The sequence below is a fragment of the Balaenoptera acutorostrata genome, chromosome 2 (assembly GCF_949987535.1).
Source record: "Balaenoptera acutorostrata chromosome 2, mBalAcu1.1, whole genome shotgun sequence".
Taxonomy (NCBI): domain Eukaryota; kingdom Metazoa; phylum Chordata; class Mammalia; order Artiodactyla; family Balaenopteridae; genus Balaenoptera; species Balaenoptera acutorostrata.
In genome coordinates this window covers 115694920-115712858 of record NC_080065.1, presented here as the reverse complement: position 1 = coordinate 115712858, position 17939 = coordinate 115694920, and the positions used below count along the sequence as shown (strand labels likewise).

The 17939-nt window shown below is 33.6% G+C and overlaps 1 protein-coding gene across 1 annotated transcript in view; it reads right to left on the bottom strand.

Annotated features, from left to right (window-relative positions):
• The window catches only part of ADAMTS19 (ADAM metallopeptidase with thrombospondin type 1 motif 19), a 298785-nt gene that overhangs the window by 112534 nt on the left and 168312 nt on the right, over nucleotides 1–17939 (bottom strand). Inside the window, exons 11-12 of the mRNA XM_057540882.1 lie at nucleotides 6208–6309; nucleotides 413–543 (exon numbers count right to left, since the gene is read on the bottom strand). Of these exons, the coding sequence (XP_057396865.1) occupies nucleotides 413–543; nucleotides 6208–6309 (233 nt within the window). The remainder of the gene's footprint in view (nucleotides 1–412; nucleotides 544–6207; nucleotides 6310–17939) is intronic.

Here is a 17939-nt window from a genome sequence, read left to right as displayed (position 1 = left end):
GCAGGATTTCGTTTCTCATCATTCTTAGCTTCTACTGACATTCATGTTGCCCTCGTTCCCTCTCTTTCTGAAGTCCTATCAGCTTCCGGCTCCTCTCACAGTTCCTTTTAAGGGTGACTTACTTTTTCTAACACATCTCTCCCTGCTTATTTCAACACAATTTTTTATTTGATTTGTACTCAAAACACCACTCTGTGTAGTGTTTAATTATTTGTTCTTAGAAAGGTTGGTCTTATTTTCTTCTTTGAAGGGAGATTTTACATAAACTAATTTGAGGGACTTTTCTGTTTTCCAAAGTGGAGTGAGGTTTGAGAAGTTTCCTTGGCCCCCAACATGGTTTATCAGTAAAACTTTTTCATTTCAAACTTGAAGAAAACAATGCCCTCCCCCAATCCAGGAACTTTGCGTTTACCCAGGACATTTGCGCTCTCGACTGTTGATCCCAGAACTGCAGGTTCGGCTACAGGGACTCCACATGCTCCACTCTCCAGCCACGAGTCCAGGTGCTGAGGTCCTGCTGGTACACTCTCCAGCCTTACACCACTATTCCAAAAGTTATGTCTTAGGTGAACAAATCAGGGCACAACGGAAAATCATTCATTGGCCTATAGAGTCACTGGAATTGAGATTAAATCAGGTCTGCTAAGAGTCCCAAACGTGTGGAATTGAAAAAGACCAAAAATAAGTTGACACGTGCATACTGTCATAGTAATACACTGGTCCAGTTCTCATGTCAGATTATACAGTCTTGTCATAAGAACAGCACACAGATATTTGTGCTATAGCCCTGAGAATTCAGTACTTGTGACGGAGATAGGGTGAAGAAGGAATCTGGGGTTGTACAGCCAGGAAGAAAAACTAACACATTTTAAGAAACATAACAATTTAAAAGAGAGGACCAAAAAAGCATAGGGTCAGGTATCAATATAAGAATGGTACATAAGATATAAATGTCTTTAACTAGAATGAGGCAGACATTTTAGCAAATTTAGCAATTTTGATTTAAACTGTCAGTGATTCAGGGTACTCTCTTTCCTTGTAACTTAAAAAAAAAAAGAGTATGACTCAATTTTAGCACTTTCCTTTATATATATATATTTTTTCTGAAAGTTTCTGTCAAATTCAAGCATTAACATTATAGCAAATTTTCTTTCAAAAGCTGTTTATTTGAAAGACTTGAACAATTAGACTTTTTGAAATTCTATCATTTCATTCCAATTATTCTATAGGTTATTTGGTATCTATTAACTGAGAAAGACAGCAAAGAAAGAAGAGAAAGGAGTGTGTTCATTCTCTTTTTTATGTTTATTTTATCATTAACTTTAAACAAAAACAGCCAAAGAGGCTGTTTCTGTGGTCACCGAGGAATGGTTGCCAGGACTTTGTGGACAGATTATAATAATTTCTCCTTATTCCTGGAAAATCAGATCTATCATGATCATAGCAAACATATTAAAGGTAAAGATTAAAAAATTTTAGATAAATGATTGTACAATCACAAGGGTTGAGCAAGCTAATCCTTCCACTCCTAAATGATATTTTGCACTAATGGCAACATGATTTATAAGGGATTTTGAAGAAATTATAGCAGCTCTCTGATTCTTAGTTTTCCCATTTCAAAATGTGAATGATTATCATATTGATATTTACCTAATAGACTTTTCAGAGGTTGAATGAAACTAAGCACAATGCATAGTCCTTGGCAAAGATTTAATAAAGATTAACTATAATAAAAATACTAATAACAAATTATATATCATTATATTAATTTTATTAATAAGTTTCCAGAAATCTCACCAAAATTCTATTCATTCTGATCTTAACTGATCTGTTTCTTTAAAACTTATTTTGATAATATGTTTTTAAATGCTGTTTTTAGAAGACAGAATTTAGAAAACTATGCTACGTAGTGTTGTGTGAGCCCAGTTAATGCTTTTCTATGCAATAAAATAATCAGTTCCTGCAGATTTTCTCTAATAATGCCAGATTTTAAATTCAACCTTTTTTGGATTCAAGGAGTTTTAAATCCAGGCTTGGGAAAAAACAAAACAAAACCTCAACAACTCAGAGTGTGTATTGACATGCTAAGACTGTCATTAAATAAATTGAGATTTTATATGAAGATGCAGTCTGAAAATTGCAAAAGGAGGAAAAAAAACAGACCTTGTGAAAACTTTTAAACAACTTACTGGTTTTAAGGATTTAATGATGTTATGCCATTCAAGGAAAAAAAAAATCCAGTGTGAAAGCCGTCAAACTTCAATTGGTCAAGTTGTTTTGGCCTAGGTGAAGGGTGTTTATTTTTCCCCCGAGTGCATATCACAGCTCCTCGTCCATTTAGCAGTAAGCTGGCATTGAAAGGCTGGGCTAGAGTTCACAGCTGACTAAAAATATTCTGGGAAAGACCCAGATCTAGACTTGCACGTCATTTAAACTAGACACGTCTGGCAGATGAAGAGAAATGGAAACAGATATGCAAACCAAATTTGCATACAAAAATCAGTGAAATTTAAAGAAAGCATAGTATAATAGTTAAAAGTTCATCCCCTTGCAGATAACCAGGTCTCTGGACAAAACTATGGAGAAACTGCTTTTCTGTCTTCTAGGTGGTGCTGTGTTTCAACACTGGGCAAAGTGTTAAATGTTTTGTTTAAACTATTATACAAAATATTCTATTGGGTTTTACATAAAATGATCTTAGTGCTGCTTTTCATGAATTTTCTAGCAGGATGTTTTGTTTCATTTGTATTTTTTAGCTTCAAAAAATTATATTACGCATGATTTAAAAAACTCAAAATTTCTCATATCGAATAATTCAGTCTGACTTATGAAAATGCTAAGGAAATATATAATATAGTTTATTTCTGGGACAGTACATGACCTAAAAAAATTTGACTATATTTCTATTCTCTCAAATTTCTATGGGAATATGCCTAGGAAGTTGATGAAAACACCCAGTTGGAAGAGGTTCATGAAGATGACGAAGGAAACATTATTCTCTAAACAAATCTTCTTGTACATACATTGTTAGATGAAAGAAGAGGAAGAAAGAAGGCAATAAACTGTCTCCATATTCAAATTTGTGACTGTAAGGATATTACATCCTTCATTTTTTCAATAAAGAACGATGGTGGTAATTTCATCCTTTAGGAACTTAGGAAAGTAAATAATTGAAATATATTATGTATCATCCTTCAAAACAGTCTAAAATTCTAGTAAGTTGGTATTTAGCTTTCCTTCCCCATCCTCCAATTCCTAGAAAATATTTTAAGTAAAAAACATACATTTCTTGGTTTTAACCAAATCATTTATCAACTCTTGGATCTCTGTTAATATAACCGTAAATACAGATGATAGTAGAGAAAAGGAGAAGAAAGAAAACAGGCTGCTTTTAATTTGGAAAATGCTGTCTATAAATAGTAGATAAATCCCTATCTTCAAAATCATTTTGAATTGGGAGTTCCCTGGTGGTCCAGTGGTAAAGAATCCACCTCACAATGCAGGGGACACAGGTTCGATCCCTGGTCAGGGAACTAAGATCCCACATGCCGTGAGGCAACTAAGCCCACGGGCCACAACTACTGAGCTCACACGCCTCAATGAGAGAGCCTGCGTGCCACAAACTACAGAGCCCATGTGCCTTAGAGCCTATGTGCCACAACTAGATAGAGAAAACCCGCACGCCACAACTAGACAGAAGCCCATGAGCCGCAATGAAGAGCCCGCACGCCGCAACTAAAGACCCGTCGCGGCCAAAAATAAAATAAATAAATAAATAAATAATAAATAAATCTGTTTAAAAAATCATTTTGAATCATAGAATTCTGGTCAGCACCTTCTCAGACTTAATTATGTACTCTTAGATGAACTAGTTATACAGCTAAATTAACATCACTAGAGTGTAACACATTACAAAATTCTCAGCTTTGTTTCTTGGTTTGCCATGTACTGAGCTAGCAGTGTTTAGCGCGAGGTTGCAAGCATCCAAATATTTTATCCCTACAGCCCTCAACTGCAGAGTGTTGGAAGCTACTGTCATGATGGCTCCTACAACAGCTGGAACAGATGGATAGCTGAAGAAGCCCACATGGCCTGAGGAACTGAGAAGTTCATTAGTTATTTCAATACACAAAGCATTACAGAACCACTAAGAGAATATCATTAGCACAACTATAGGGAAATAAAGCATTTACGTTTAATGAGTAATTATAATTTTGATTGCTGAAAGAATAAGTTTATTTTAGAGAACTAAAGAATGCAATTTATTCTCATAAATATCAGAAGAAAAAAATAGTAGAAAAATATTTAGGACACCAGATTATAAAAATGAACAGATTTTATATTGCTAATGAAGAACTAAGTAAGACAAATGGGTTGTGTGATGTTTGAAGACATGTGGCTGAATATTTGGTTATCTCTATTTATTACTGCTTTTGTGTTTCAGGGATGATCGAAATTATTGCTGGTGCAGAGTTTTATGACTCAAGCAATAAATTACTCAGCATAATACCATGAGGCTTGCCCAATATACATACATTATTGTACTTTTGTGTATAATTTAAAAATAAAACAAATCCAAATTCTGACGCTCCATGTAAGCTCACAGAAAACACATTTGTCAGTCTGTAAACAACTGACTGATATTCACAGAAGTTCTCTTTCAAGGAACCATTTTCTTACTGATTATATCTAGTGATAAAATATTTCTAGTCCTTTTTTATTATTTGGGACTTAATTTGTACATTTTTCTTTTTCTCATTAAAGAAATCAAAGAAGTAATATGACTATATGCTTATGTCAAACAATCCAGAAATGTCAGGAGAAAAGTTATATTCACCCTCACTTCCCATTGCTTTATTCCATCCATCAATTCCACATCCCTCCCAAGAGTCAACTGCTAATTATAGTTTGGTGCTTATATTTTCAAACCATTTTCTATGAGTTTAAAAATATATACTCTGTGTGTATACTCCCATCTGTATGCAAATTGTTTTTTTCCCTAACTCTCAAATGGTATCATATAAAGTATCAGTTTTTTCTGACGTGTCTCTATACTAACTATCATGTCTTGTAGATGTTTTCAATTTAATACATATATATTTATCTCATTCTGTTAACAGCTACACTGGAACCATTCCTCTCCTGATGAATATTTTTGTTGTACCTCATTTCTCACCACAGCAAGTTGTATCCTGACATAAGCATGTGTGTGCGTGTGTTTGTGTGTGTACATGCACACGTGCCTATCTTTTTGCACAGGTGTAAGTATTTACTTAGGACAAAATTCTAGAAGTGGACTGCTAGATTTCCATTTCTGTCCATTTTTCAAATTGATGTGCTTTTAAACTAGCCTTCTACATAACTTAATTTTTTTCACTAAGGAATTCACCCCAAGTAATCTTTATGTTGTTGATTCTTTTCAAATGTAATAAAAATTCATGTTCTTCAGAGGCAAGTTTTCTGATCTTACATCTAATGAGTAAAGTAATAACTGTTCTACTTTCCCTTCATAGAATAAAAATTAGAAAATTATGTAAACTATTGAATGGTTATCTTTTGATTAAATTAACTGTAATTATAAGTTTATATGGGATCTAACGCCTTAATATTCTTCAAAAGAAAATTAATTTTCAACAGCAATTGAAATGATCTGGAAATGTGTACTAATACGTTTCCATAGCCTTATGAAACACATTAGATTAAACAACTTAGACAGCCAAATGTTTACTAATCCCCCAGAATATTTTATTTATGATGCTTGAAATGACAAGGAAAAACTATACCTGGTGGCTCTCCTAAGACAATATTTTATACTTTAAAGGATTCATTAGCTCTGAGTTTTACTATTTATGATTTATTTGTGAATCTTTTACTTATGTGTAATATAATAGTAAAATATTTCATTTTTGTTAAAGTCATACATACATCCAACTCTCCACATTGTCATAATCAACAATAAAAAATTACTGAATTGATATTTTAAAAACCCATGGATTTGCGAAAATGTAAGTGTTAAAATTGAAAATAGAGGAAATGCTGAAACTTGATATATATTGAAAGTATTACACTGGTGTTAAGAAAGATACATATGTAACTGGCAGAAGAAAATGTCTTACCAGTTACACTCATAACTAGTAAGGAGAAAATGCAAGTTTCTTAAGTTTCACTTAATATTCTTATTAATTTCAGGCAGCACCAATGACTTACCTTACCAGTGTCACAATCGGTTCCGTCCATTGGTGGATCTAGTTTGGTTCTGCATTCTTTTTCCCCTTCTACCTTGCACCACAACCCTGTGCAAATAACATGCTGAAAACAAGGGTATAATAACTAATAAGGGGAAGGCATCACATTTTTGAGGTTAAGTCAATAAGGAGCTTTGAGAGAGCTCTTTTAACAGAACATCAGAAATGATTTGAAGAAAAATATACTTTAGGTACTTTTAATATTAAACTTATAATTGAAATAGTGTATGGCTTATTTATAGTGATGAGAAGACTGATAAAAATAGAAAATGTTTCATAAATTTAACTATTTTAAAATTTCTTTAAATAAAACACATGTGATTATGCAAGATTATGTAGCTACAGCAGAAAACTGTAAGCTAAAAATCATTATTTATACTATTATATGAACCAGGCTGGAAAAATTAAAGTAATGAGCTTATGGTATGAATTTAGTGCCTCCTATCTTAAAGCCTGTCCTCACTTGTGCTCTGCTGTATGCCGACAAGCCATGTTAGTACTTCATTATTTCATCACATAGCCTTGGCCCCTGATGCAATACAGAGACTCTCAGTGGGCATATTTCCCTTGTTATCAGTCATTTTTACCTCAGTATGAATGAGTTCTAGGTACCCAGAATACATTTAACTTTGTCTAGGGAAAAGTTGAGGGAACAAACAAAAAATAGTGAGATAAAACAGCATAAACACAACAACATTGAAAGAAGAGAACTCTATACTTGTGGCCACCCAGAGACAGATAAAGAGGCAAAACTACCACATTCTTAAGGATTTCCTATTTCTATAGGATGGCTGAAGTTTTTTAGATACAAGCATGTTATTAACAAATTACACAGAAATATCAAATCCATGCGGCATACTTAAAGCGACTGTAGTAATCTATCTTGAAGATGATAGTGTGACTATCTATCCAGATATTTGGAGTAAAGGCTGGAAGAAAGCAGGTTGATAAGGACAGAACAAGTAACTGTTGATGTGAAAGACAGTCTTGAAAGGGTGAGAAGACCAGTCAGATGGGAGGAGGCATATAAGGGTAGGGAGTAGGGAACAAGATTTTAAAGACAGAAAAACCTGATCCTGAATGCCAGGACTCCATATTTGGAGGGAAAAAAGAAATCACTCAGCAGTTGACCAGCAGGTTGATAAGATAAAAAGGCTATTTTAGGGGGTTTACTCTGGCAGTGGTGTTCAAAACAAACTGAAAATCACTGTAAAGTTAAAATTAACTTATGACTCAAATCTACTAAATACTTTGGGGATCATAAATTTAAACTAAGATTTCAAGCAGGTCTATTACAACTCTCCGAATTTGTTACAACTCCCCAAATATTATTCTCCTATTCTTTATTTAAAAATTTAGATTTCTGAAATGTTTGTAAGCTCTTGAAAATTCAATAGTCTACGGCAGGAGTGTGATATATTCTATTTACACTATTTTATGTACTGTGACAGTTTTTCTGCTTCAAAATATTTCATACAAATATATCTTATTATATTTAGGATATGATTTAGCTTAATTTCTGTGCTTTTATTTCACATATAATTTACCAAAAATTCATCCAGGAACTAATTTTAAAGAATGCCTAAATGAAATAGTTTCTCTGCAATATTTTAGACTCTTGAAAATAAGCAGAGAGGTTAATTGTTTATCGTGTACTTTTGTGGACACATTTATATTTGAATTAATAGATATCTAACCTGAGAATTTTAGTTCCTAAAAGTTTTTTTTTTTCCTCCAAGACATTCTTGTTAATGGTATTTTATAATTATGGGGTCAAATGTTGAATTTTCCACCAAAGAAGAATTTTGCTTTATTAATATTCAATAAGGCTTAGTTGTGCTATAACATGAATTATTTTAGTCAAGTTCATTAGTTAACCAATGCATATTGAACTAAAAAGCAAATCTTGTCGATGCTGTAGTTTTAAAATCATACTTGCTTGTTGAACGCTGTGGTGGTCTAAATTCTGACCTTCCACCATTATCTGCTATTCAAAACAGCAGGTACTCTAACTGATTCCCACTTGAGGCCCTGAGAGCATAAAAGCAAACCTGGCAGCTTTTCAAGATAAGCACAGTCATACAGAATATATCTCTCATAGAGATCTCTTTACCCTTTATGTTCTACAGTTCTGGGGATCTTTTGGTAAGTAAATTATAGCCTCATTCTGAAAGATAACTCAGATTCAGGATTCAAACCAAACTGTAAAAAGTAAAGCAATAAAATAGTGAAGAAATAGGATGGACTGTTTTCTCCTTGAGAAGTGCAACATCTCAGATGCGTGATGTTAGAGCTATGTAATACCAAGCCCTTTCTTAAGAGGAGCAGGACTGGGTATTTTGTTAGAAGCAAACACTCTGTATGTTACACAGGCCAGAGTCAAATCTTCTTTTCAACTTAATTACTGAAATCATTTACTATGGCAATTAAGAAAAGAACTTCAAAACTTAAAATGCTGTGTACAGGAATCCAGGACAGAAATGTACAACTCAGCATTCCTTGCAAACTAATAAAAATAATACAACATTCCTTTTTTATTCCTCTATAATAAGAAATGACCCTTAAAAGCATATATAAATTTGGATGTTTATCTCAAGAAGCCTTTTAAAAAGTTTACATGAAAAAAAATATTTTCAATGGAATAATTTAAATGGACATGGATTAACTGTCCATGTATAGATATCACAAAATTTATCTTCAAAGACAACCTGTGCCCATGTCTTTCTTTATAGCAAATAGTTCCATTAAGATGTTTTGAATTTTATGTTAAAATAAAAAAATCTTAAGTGCATATGCATGGAAGTAGCAATTAAATCTCAGACATGTAACTCCTTGCTCATCCATAAATTATCTTTCAAACTACAGTCTCAATAATGTAACATTTGGTTGCAAATGTAATTCAATATGGAATAATATTTTCAAAAACAATCTTTTCTATCACAGAACAGCTTGATATTATTAAGGATGGAAGAGAGGAAAAAAGTAAGGGAGAGAGAAAGAGAGGTATTAAAAAAATAGAATACAAAGACTCAAAAGAAATAAAAAAAACTGAAATCTAGTTTTTTATGAATACTAATAAAATTGAAAATTAATCAAGAATAAAAGAGAAGGCAAAAATAAACACTATTAGGAATAAAAAATGAAGGCATAACTACAGATGACATAAAGTTTAAACAGAAGTAGGAAGACATTATTCACAGCTTTATGCCAAAAAACTTTAGAATGAATATGAAATGGAAAAATATTTTTTAAAAATTTACAAAAAACTTGCTAAAATGGACCTAAGAAGAAATAGAAACGCTGAAACTATTGTCTAACCATAGAATAATTAAAAGTGACTATTAAAAATCTTCCCACAAAGAATACATCTGATCCAAAAACTTAAATTGTCAATTTACATAAACTGTCTAGAGAACAGAAAAAGAGGCAATATTCCTTAACACACTTTATGATACCCAAAACAGACAGTAGTTTTAAAAGAAAACGAAAATAGTGATCTACCTCATTTACAAACTTAGATTTAAATATTCTACACAATTTTTAACAGACGGAATCCAGCAATCCATGAAAAAAGGTAATGTACCATCATGATCATGTTGGGTTTTTCTTGGACTGCAAGGCTACTATAATATTAGAGATTTGATTAACATAATCAAGCACATCAAAAACTTCAAAATCTGTGATTTTTGTATCTCTAGATACAAAGCTTGTGACACAATTCAACATCCATTCGTTGAAAAAAAAGTTAGCAAACTAACCACTGAAGAACACATCTTCAAAATTAATGGACCTCTGGACATCTATAAAAATCTACAGCAAACATCGTTAAAAAACCATGAAATGTTGAAAGTTTCCTTTTCAGATTAGGAAAATAGCAAAGATGGCATCTTGGCACAAACATAAAAAAAATGAATACATGATGTATTCAAAGTGGTAAGAGGAAAAAAATAACTGTCAATCTAGACTCCTGAACTCAGCTAAAATTTTATTCAAGACTGAAGGTTAAATAAAGACCCTTTCAAGGAAACAAAAAGTGAGTGTCTACCACCAACAGATCTTCCCAAAAGGAACTTCTAAATGGTGTATTTCAAGAAGAATATGACCTCATAGGAAAGGGCTGAAAAGCACTGTGATCAAAGAACCTGGCAAAAATGAGGATAAATCTAAATAAACATTGATTACATAAAGCAATAATAATTGGACTTTAGCCGTTATTATTAACCTTTTTAATGGGAAGAAATACTAAAAACCTAGCACATTTACATCTCAAAAACTTTATCCCTTAGCAGAAATGATTTGACCACTGACAGTTAAATATTTAAATTTGATGTCTTCTCTTTTACCTCCTTCACTCCATATACTTCATGACTGCTGGAGGTAGATGTTGAGTAACAGACATGGGAAGAAAAATGTAGTCTACGCATAGCCAACAAATGAAGCAGCACGCTGCAAAGGACCCCTCAATAGAACACATCTTAGAGTGTTAAAGAAAATCAAGGAGTATGAAGAAATTTAGAGAAAGGAGAACTGTCAATACCTAGTTAATGAAGCCCCAAAGAAAAGAAAAAAAAGTGGGAAGGAACTATTTGAAATATTTGAAAGAAAAATGATCCAGAATTTCCTTGTGTGAAAGAGAAATATAAGATAAAAATATTCCTCTTCTGGAATGGTGGAATAAGCTCCCAGAAGACCAACCCTCCTGCAGCTAACAACCATAAACTGTGGAACAAATGCAAAAAACAACTTCCTGGTAGTTCTGGAACATGAACATAGGCAGGTAAATTGTTTAGGGGAGCTGACTGGCATAAGTTGAGTTCACCATCTTTGTGGCTTTGACCTGATAGTGGTTTGTGGTCATGGCATGACACAATGGCTAAAGCAACATATGCCATCTTTTTAGACTCCTTAAGACAGAAACTGATGTGGTCAAAGCTGCCAAAACCTGAAGGGACAATCCCAAAAGGAAGAGAGTCGGAGGAGTTTAGGTCTTTAGGTGGCACCTGTACCATACATGCAAGGGACACACCCCAAATAGCCCAGATAAGGAAAGAGTGAGCTGATCCAACATATGAGGAGTTATCCACAGTAGGCAAGACAGTTTCCAGTTTGAGTCTAACAAACTTAATTCCCTGTGAAAACAAAAACCAAAACACTATTTGGAGGAATATAACAGAATCCAGAGTATCTGCTGCAACAGGGGTTAGCTAACTCTTCCTGTAAAGTGCTAAATAGTATACAGTTTAGGCTTGTGGGCCACACAATCTCTGTTGCAACTATTCGTCACTGTCATTGTAGTTTGAAGGCAGCCAAAGAGAACATGTGAACAAATGGGGGTGACTGTGTTCTAGTAAAACTTTATTTACAAAAACAGGCAGCCAGTCCCTACCCCATAGTTTGCAAAAAATTAATGTATTAATATATATAATATGTTAATGTATTAATATTGTAGAATAAAAACATATGTGTACACAAATAATCATTCACAAATCTTCTGAGTAGCCTTACTCATAATAGCTAACATCCCAGATGTCTACTAAGAGGTGAATTGATAAACAAAACTGTTATATACCAGTGGAATACTATTCATCAAGAAAAACGAACTAATTACTCATACACATAAAAAGATACAAAGAATGTCTGACTTTTGAATGCAGAGGAAAATTTGGTTTCTCCAATGTAAAGTAGGAGAGGAGAACAAGAGTAAAAAGTAGAGCATAAATAAGAAACACAAACACAAAACAAGCTGACAATAAAAATCCTGAAAAACATTAATTTAAATCAATGTAAAAAATGTTAAACTAGCTGATGAAAATACCAAAAATGGTTACATTGGTTTAAACAGAAAAATATAAAATCTAGCAATTCCTTTTCTCTAGTAAACATACCCATCTATCCATACCCATATTAGTATTTATGTTTTATTTGGAAAGGTTGAAGATAAAGATGTGACAAATATTAGCCAGGATAACGGTTTTAATGCCAGACAAAATAGATTTTAAGACACAAGTCATAAAAAATGCAGAGGAGAAAAACAGATCAACAGGTGAAAACCCATAAATATGTATGCACCTATAATATAATTCAACATTATATAAGGTAATAACAGACACAAATACAGGGAAAAATAAATAAATCAGTAGTTTGAGTTGGATATTTTAACATGTCTGTCAGTTACTAATGGATCAATCAAACCAAAATAAGCAAACAGATATTTTAAATAATAATATTAATATACTTCATCTAAGATCTAGTGACAGATAATGAACTTCAAAAACCACACATTCTTCAGCAGAAGACCTAAATAGACATTTCACCAAAGAAGATATACAGATGGCCAACAGGCACATGAAAAGATGCTTAATAGCTAATTAGTAGAGAAATGCAAATCAAAACTACAATGAGGTATCACCTCACACCAGTCAGAATGGCCATCATCAAAAAGTCTACAAATAATAAATGGTGGAGAGGGTGTGGAGAAAAGGGAACCCTCCTACACTGTTGGTGAGAATGTAAATTGGTGTAGCCACTATGGAAAACAGTATGGAGGTTCCTTAAAAAGCTAAAAATAGAGTTACCATATGATCCAGAAATCCCATTCCTGGGCATATATCCGGAGAAAACTCTAATTTGAAAAGTTAAATGCGCCCCAATGTTCATAGCAGTACTATTTACAATAGCCAGGACATGGAAGCAACCTGAATATCAATTGACAGATGAGTGGATGTAGGAGACGTGGTGTGTGTATGTGTGCATGCATGTGTGTGTATATATACATATATATACATATATATATGATGGAATATTATTCAGCCATAAAAAAGAATGAAATAATGTCATTTGTGGCAACATGGATGGACCTACAGATTATCATATTAAGTGAAGTAAGTCAGACAGAGAAAGATAAATATCATATGATATCACTTATATGTGTAATCTAAAAAAATGATACAAATGAACTTATTTACAAAACAGAAAGAGACTCACAGATATAGAAAACAAACTTATGGTTATCAAAGGGGAAAGAGGGGAAGGGATAAATCGGGAGTTTGGGTTTAATGGATACACACTACTCTATATGAAATAGAGAAACAACAAGGAGCTACTGTATAGCACAGGGAACTATATTCAGTATCTTGTAATAACCTATAATGGAAAGGAATCTGAAAAGGAATATATATATACACATACACACACAAAAAAAAAACAAAACAAAAACAGCACAGCTTAATTGGAGAACTTGATGGATTCAACCACTTCAAAATTTTTAAATGACATTGTATAAAAAGTTAACACACAATGACATACTTTAAGGAAGTGTCACCTAGAATATAGAATATAAAAAGAACTCCTGCAAATCAGCAAGAAAAACAGAAAGTTTAAAAAATGGGCAAAATGTAAATAGGCAAATTACATAGATAGAGACCTAAAAAATAAAAGCCCACGTCAATAAGAAGTCGTGAAAAAAAATTAGTCCTAAGGAAAAAAATTAAAGAGCTAGATTATCTAGACAAATAATTTGCCATCAAACTCATGTACTCACATACTGTGTAGGACTACAGCTCAAAGAATAGGATGAAGTTTTGATTAGATGGCAAAACAGGCAGATTCAATTCCTGGTAGCTTTAACCCACCATAACTTTATTGATCTTATAGGAAGAAAGGACAATAAAAATCTTCAACTTCACCAATCTTAACAACATGATTTATCAATGATACTGTATTAGTTGCCCAAACAACTACTTTCCATCAAGGGATATTTCATGGTTTTTTAGCCCTAATTCCTATCGCCTCTGGAATTTCACAATGCCAAATCAGAGACTCAATCTTCTAGAATTCTTCATAAGGTACTCATTTCAATGCCAGCCTGTTCATTAGATCAAATGAGAGATTTTAGAAGTCCTACATACTTTGATATATTAAGTCGATAAAAGAGAAATGTAAAACTGGAACTTTACATGGTACTTTCACTTTAAGTCATCATATGATTTAATGACACTAAAAAGTTTTCGATACAATATAATATGTATGCAACTCACATTGTGCCTAGTCCAAAACCAAAGGCAGAACCTTAAGTTTCCTGGAGGTCTTCATTTTTAAATTTTTTTTTAGCAAACTTCCTTCTTACTCAAATAATGTAACTCTCAAGCAGCCACTTCTTATTGGTTCTAAGGAAACATCCATACCTCTGTATTCTTAGCCAGGCTAAGTAATTTTAGGCAGCTATTAGGATAACTTGATGCATTGTAGCTGGCTCAGCCACAAGACGCCAGATGGCCTAGAGGCACCAAATGCTTAGGACTCAGGAATAAGGTCATCTGAGAAGCTAGCATATTCATGCAGAAGAGTGAGCAATTATTGCTGAGGGTCGAGATGTTTCACAAGCATCTCTACAGCTATGCCTTTAAACATTTTGCAGATGTAAGCTGCTATCCTAAGGGTAAATTTATATCATTAATTAGATCAGCATGTACATGATGTTGGAGTCCCTAGTGCTTGTATATAACTATTTGTCAGTAAGAATGGAAGAGCAATATCTAATTCAAATACTATGGGCCAACTACCATTGTCTCATATTGTACCAGAAACACACATGTTGAAAAGTTGCTGCAAATCTTTACTCCATGCAGCTCAACACTTATTTATAACTGAACGGAGATACAAGATGGACATAAGGATGCCTGATTAACTCATGTGTAAGCTGTGAAACATAAGCTACATACCCTTATAGGTTGTTATTTATGGAACCATTGAATTAATATTTTAGATGGTTATCTTCATATTCTCTGGACATATTATATATCTAAGAATCAACTATTTCTATGAGTAAGATTTTAGAGTTATTATTCCATCATTCAGTTGATTCACTTATTAATTTAACAAATACTTATTGAGCACTCTTTTAGGTGCCAGAGGTACAGTGATAAAAAGGACTGACAACTCTTTTGATGTTATGGAGCTTGCCTTCTAGGAGATTCGCTTTGTATAAAGTCTAGATGACAGACTGGTAGATATGGTGACTTCACGTGTACCCCCCTGAATGTGTACGTGAGTGGCTTAACGCGCTGAACTATTCTATCTTCTACACTTATAACTACTTCCTCTTATATTTTTAACTTCTACCTCCTTACCCTCAGGTGTTCAGGGATGTCAAGAAAGCATCAAGTAACAGTGTCCCAAACCCAGTGGGAAAAACATAGCAATTGCATATTCTCAGACTTCATTTTACTCCCCTTGTCTTCAGCTTTTGGAATTTCTAATCATTTCCACTTTGAAAAATGTCTTCACTTAGCCTCCAAGATCTTACTTTCTCTTGGTTCGATTCCTACCAATAGACTTCTTCAGAGTTTTAATTGTTGCTTCCTCCTTATTTTCCTAACCTCTAAATATTGTAGTGATTAAGTTCTCAGTCTTTGAATTTTTCCTCTTCTAACTAATTTCCTAGTGTCATCATTTAGTATCATGTCTTCAGTATCTCCTACTTGTTGAGGACTTCCAGATAGATATCTATTCTGGACCTACAAACATCTCTACTTGGATGTCCAATGGACATCTTAAACTTAAAACATGAACCTAACTCCATGCCAGTGCATTTGCTTTCTGTTTCTTCTTGCTACATTTTTCCCAAGATAAATGCATGGCTGGCTACCTAACTTCCTTCAGATTTCTAAACAAATGTCACTTGCTTTAGGAAGCCTTCCCAGATCATCCTGTATAAAATAGCAGCATTCCCATCCCCCCATCCCTGGTTGTATTCCCTGTCTTTGTTACCTGAACTTATACTTCTCCAAAACACTTATTACTAACTGACATATTATATATGTATGTACTTATTATCTGTTTCCCCAGCTAAAATTAAGATCCATGAAGCTGGGGGTTTCTTCCTACTGTGTTACTAGTACACAGAACAGCACCTGGAAAGTAGCTGGAACTCAATAAATATTTATCAAATCAATGACTGAATTGTAAAATAATCTCTTCTGTGGCTCTATCTACCTATTTACCTACCTACCTACCTACCTAATTTCTATGCTTTGCAAGCTGCACTAATTTGGGATGGAAATGATGATTTTTCAAGGGTGGTATCAGAATGCTGTTTTGGATTTTGGAATGAAAGAAGTCCAGCCTCTTAGCCCTAAGAGACTTCGAAAGATAACATAGTTCCATTACTTGTTCTGTAGAGTGTGGCTTAGAAAGAAAAAGAGTTTTGACTAAGGTTACACAGTTAATAAGAGGCAGAACCACTGTTAGAGCCCAGGCTTCACGCCTTTCCAGCCAGTGCTCTCCAACCAAACCCCTATTAGGAGGCGTTGCTTCTCCTTGGCTGCCCACAGCAGCCCAATCCTTTCTGGCATTATTTTAAAATTGTCCTTAATGAAGATTACACACAGATAGAACTAGAGAAAAATCTGGTTTTATGAATAAAAATGTCACATATAGATAATTTCAGGGGGAAAAAGGAGAACATTTCTGGATACTTAAGACCTAAAACTTAATTCTGTTTGCAAAATGCCTAGTTTAAAACAAGGCAACATCCTAGGATATTGAGAAACGGATTTAATATCCCTTAACAAATAGTTATACTGTCAGAGGTGGAGAAAAAATCCATGCAGGTAGGTTAGTGAGAAACAACCATATAAATAGAGCAAATAGCCTAGAAAAGTTAAAAAAAAAAATCAATTAAAATACTTCTTGACCCTGATGGTGTAGGTGCTGTAAGGGATAAAGCAAATTCAGTCAAAACACAGGATCTGATCTAAGGTTTTTCCCATACAAAGACACAAAGTAAAGAAGTTTGAATTCCATAAGAAGCAGTAGAGCATAGTGGTTACATATACTCTATTCTTTGGATTTGCATCTAACACTCCCTCTTCATAGGTGTAATAACTTAATTGTGTTATTTAACTTCTACACACCTCAAACTGTTTATCTGTAAAACAGGACTAAATATCAACTATGGCATATAATTGTTATAAGAATCAAAATAGATCATAAATCTAAATGATTTACACACTGTGGCATCCATTGTAGAGTTCAAAATATTGTGGAATGGTACTAGTAAAATTTAACTAAATGCAATACATAATTAAAAAGAATTTCTAAAATTTTTAAAAATAGTATTTATGAAAAATGATCTAAAATTTACCAAAATCACATTTGTAGTTGATCATTTGCTGAGTTTTTCTAACACTTAGGGTACTTCATAAAACATGAACATGTTTCATTGATCAAGTCTATCAATTTTCTGTACTACATGAACTGAAACCATCTCCTATGCAATAGTATGATAGTAATCATAGGCAGCCTACTCTGTTTTCCAAAACATGATAATTTCAGCATGTAGATGTGTTTACCTACAAAACCAAACTTGTGGACCTCAAAACATTCACTTTACCATGACGATTTAAGAAAGAAGATTGTGACCCAATTTTTGATTGTCTAAAGTCCTTGGAGATGAGAGTAGATTGAACAAGATTGGTAGATGAGATCAGAGAGGTATTAGGACAGATAATACAAAGTCAACCTGGCTACTGCTGTAATTATCACACCCAGTGCTAAGCTCCAAGGATCCATTGGTCTGCCACATGTGAACCCTTGGGTGTCCAGTCACAATCACACACCTATATCAGTTCCTCTTGAGGTCTAATATTGCCAGATGAGTATTACAATCTATACATTGTTTCACATGCCACATTT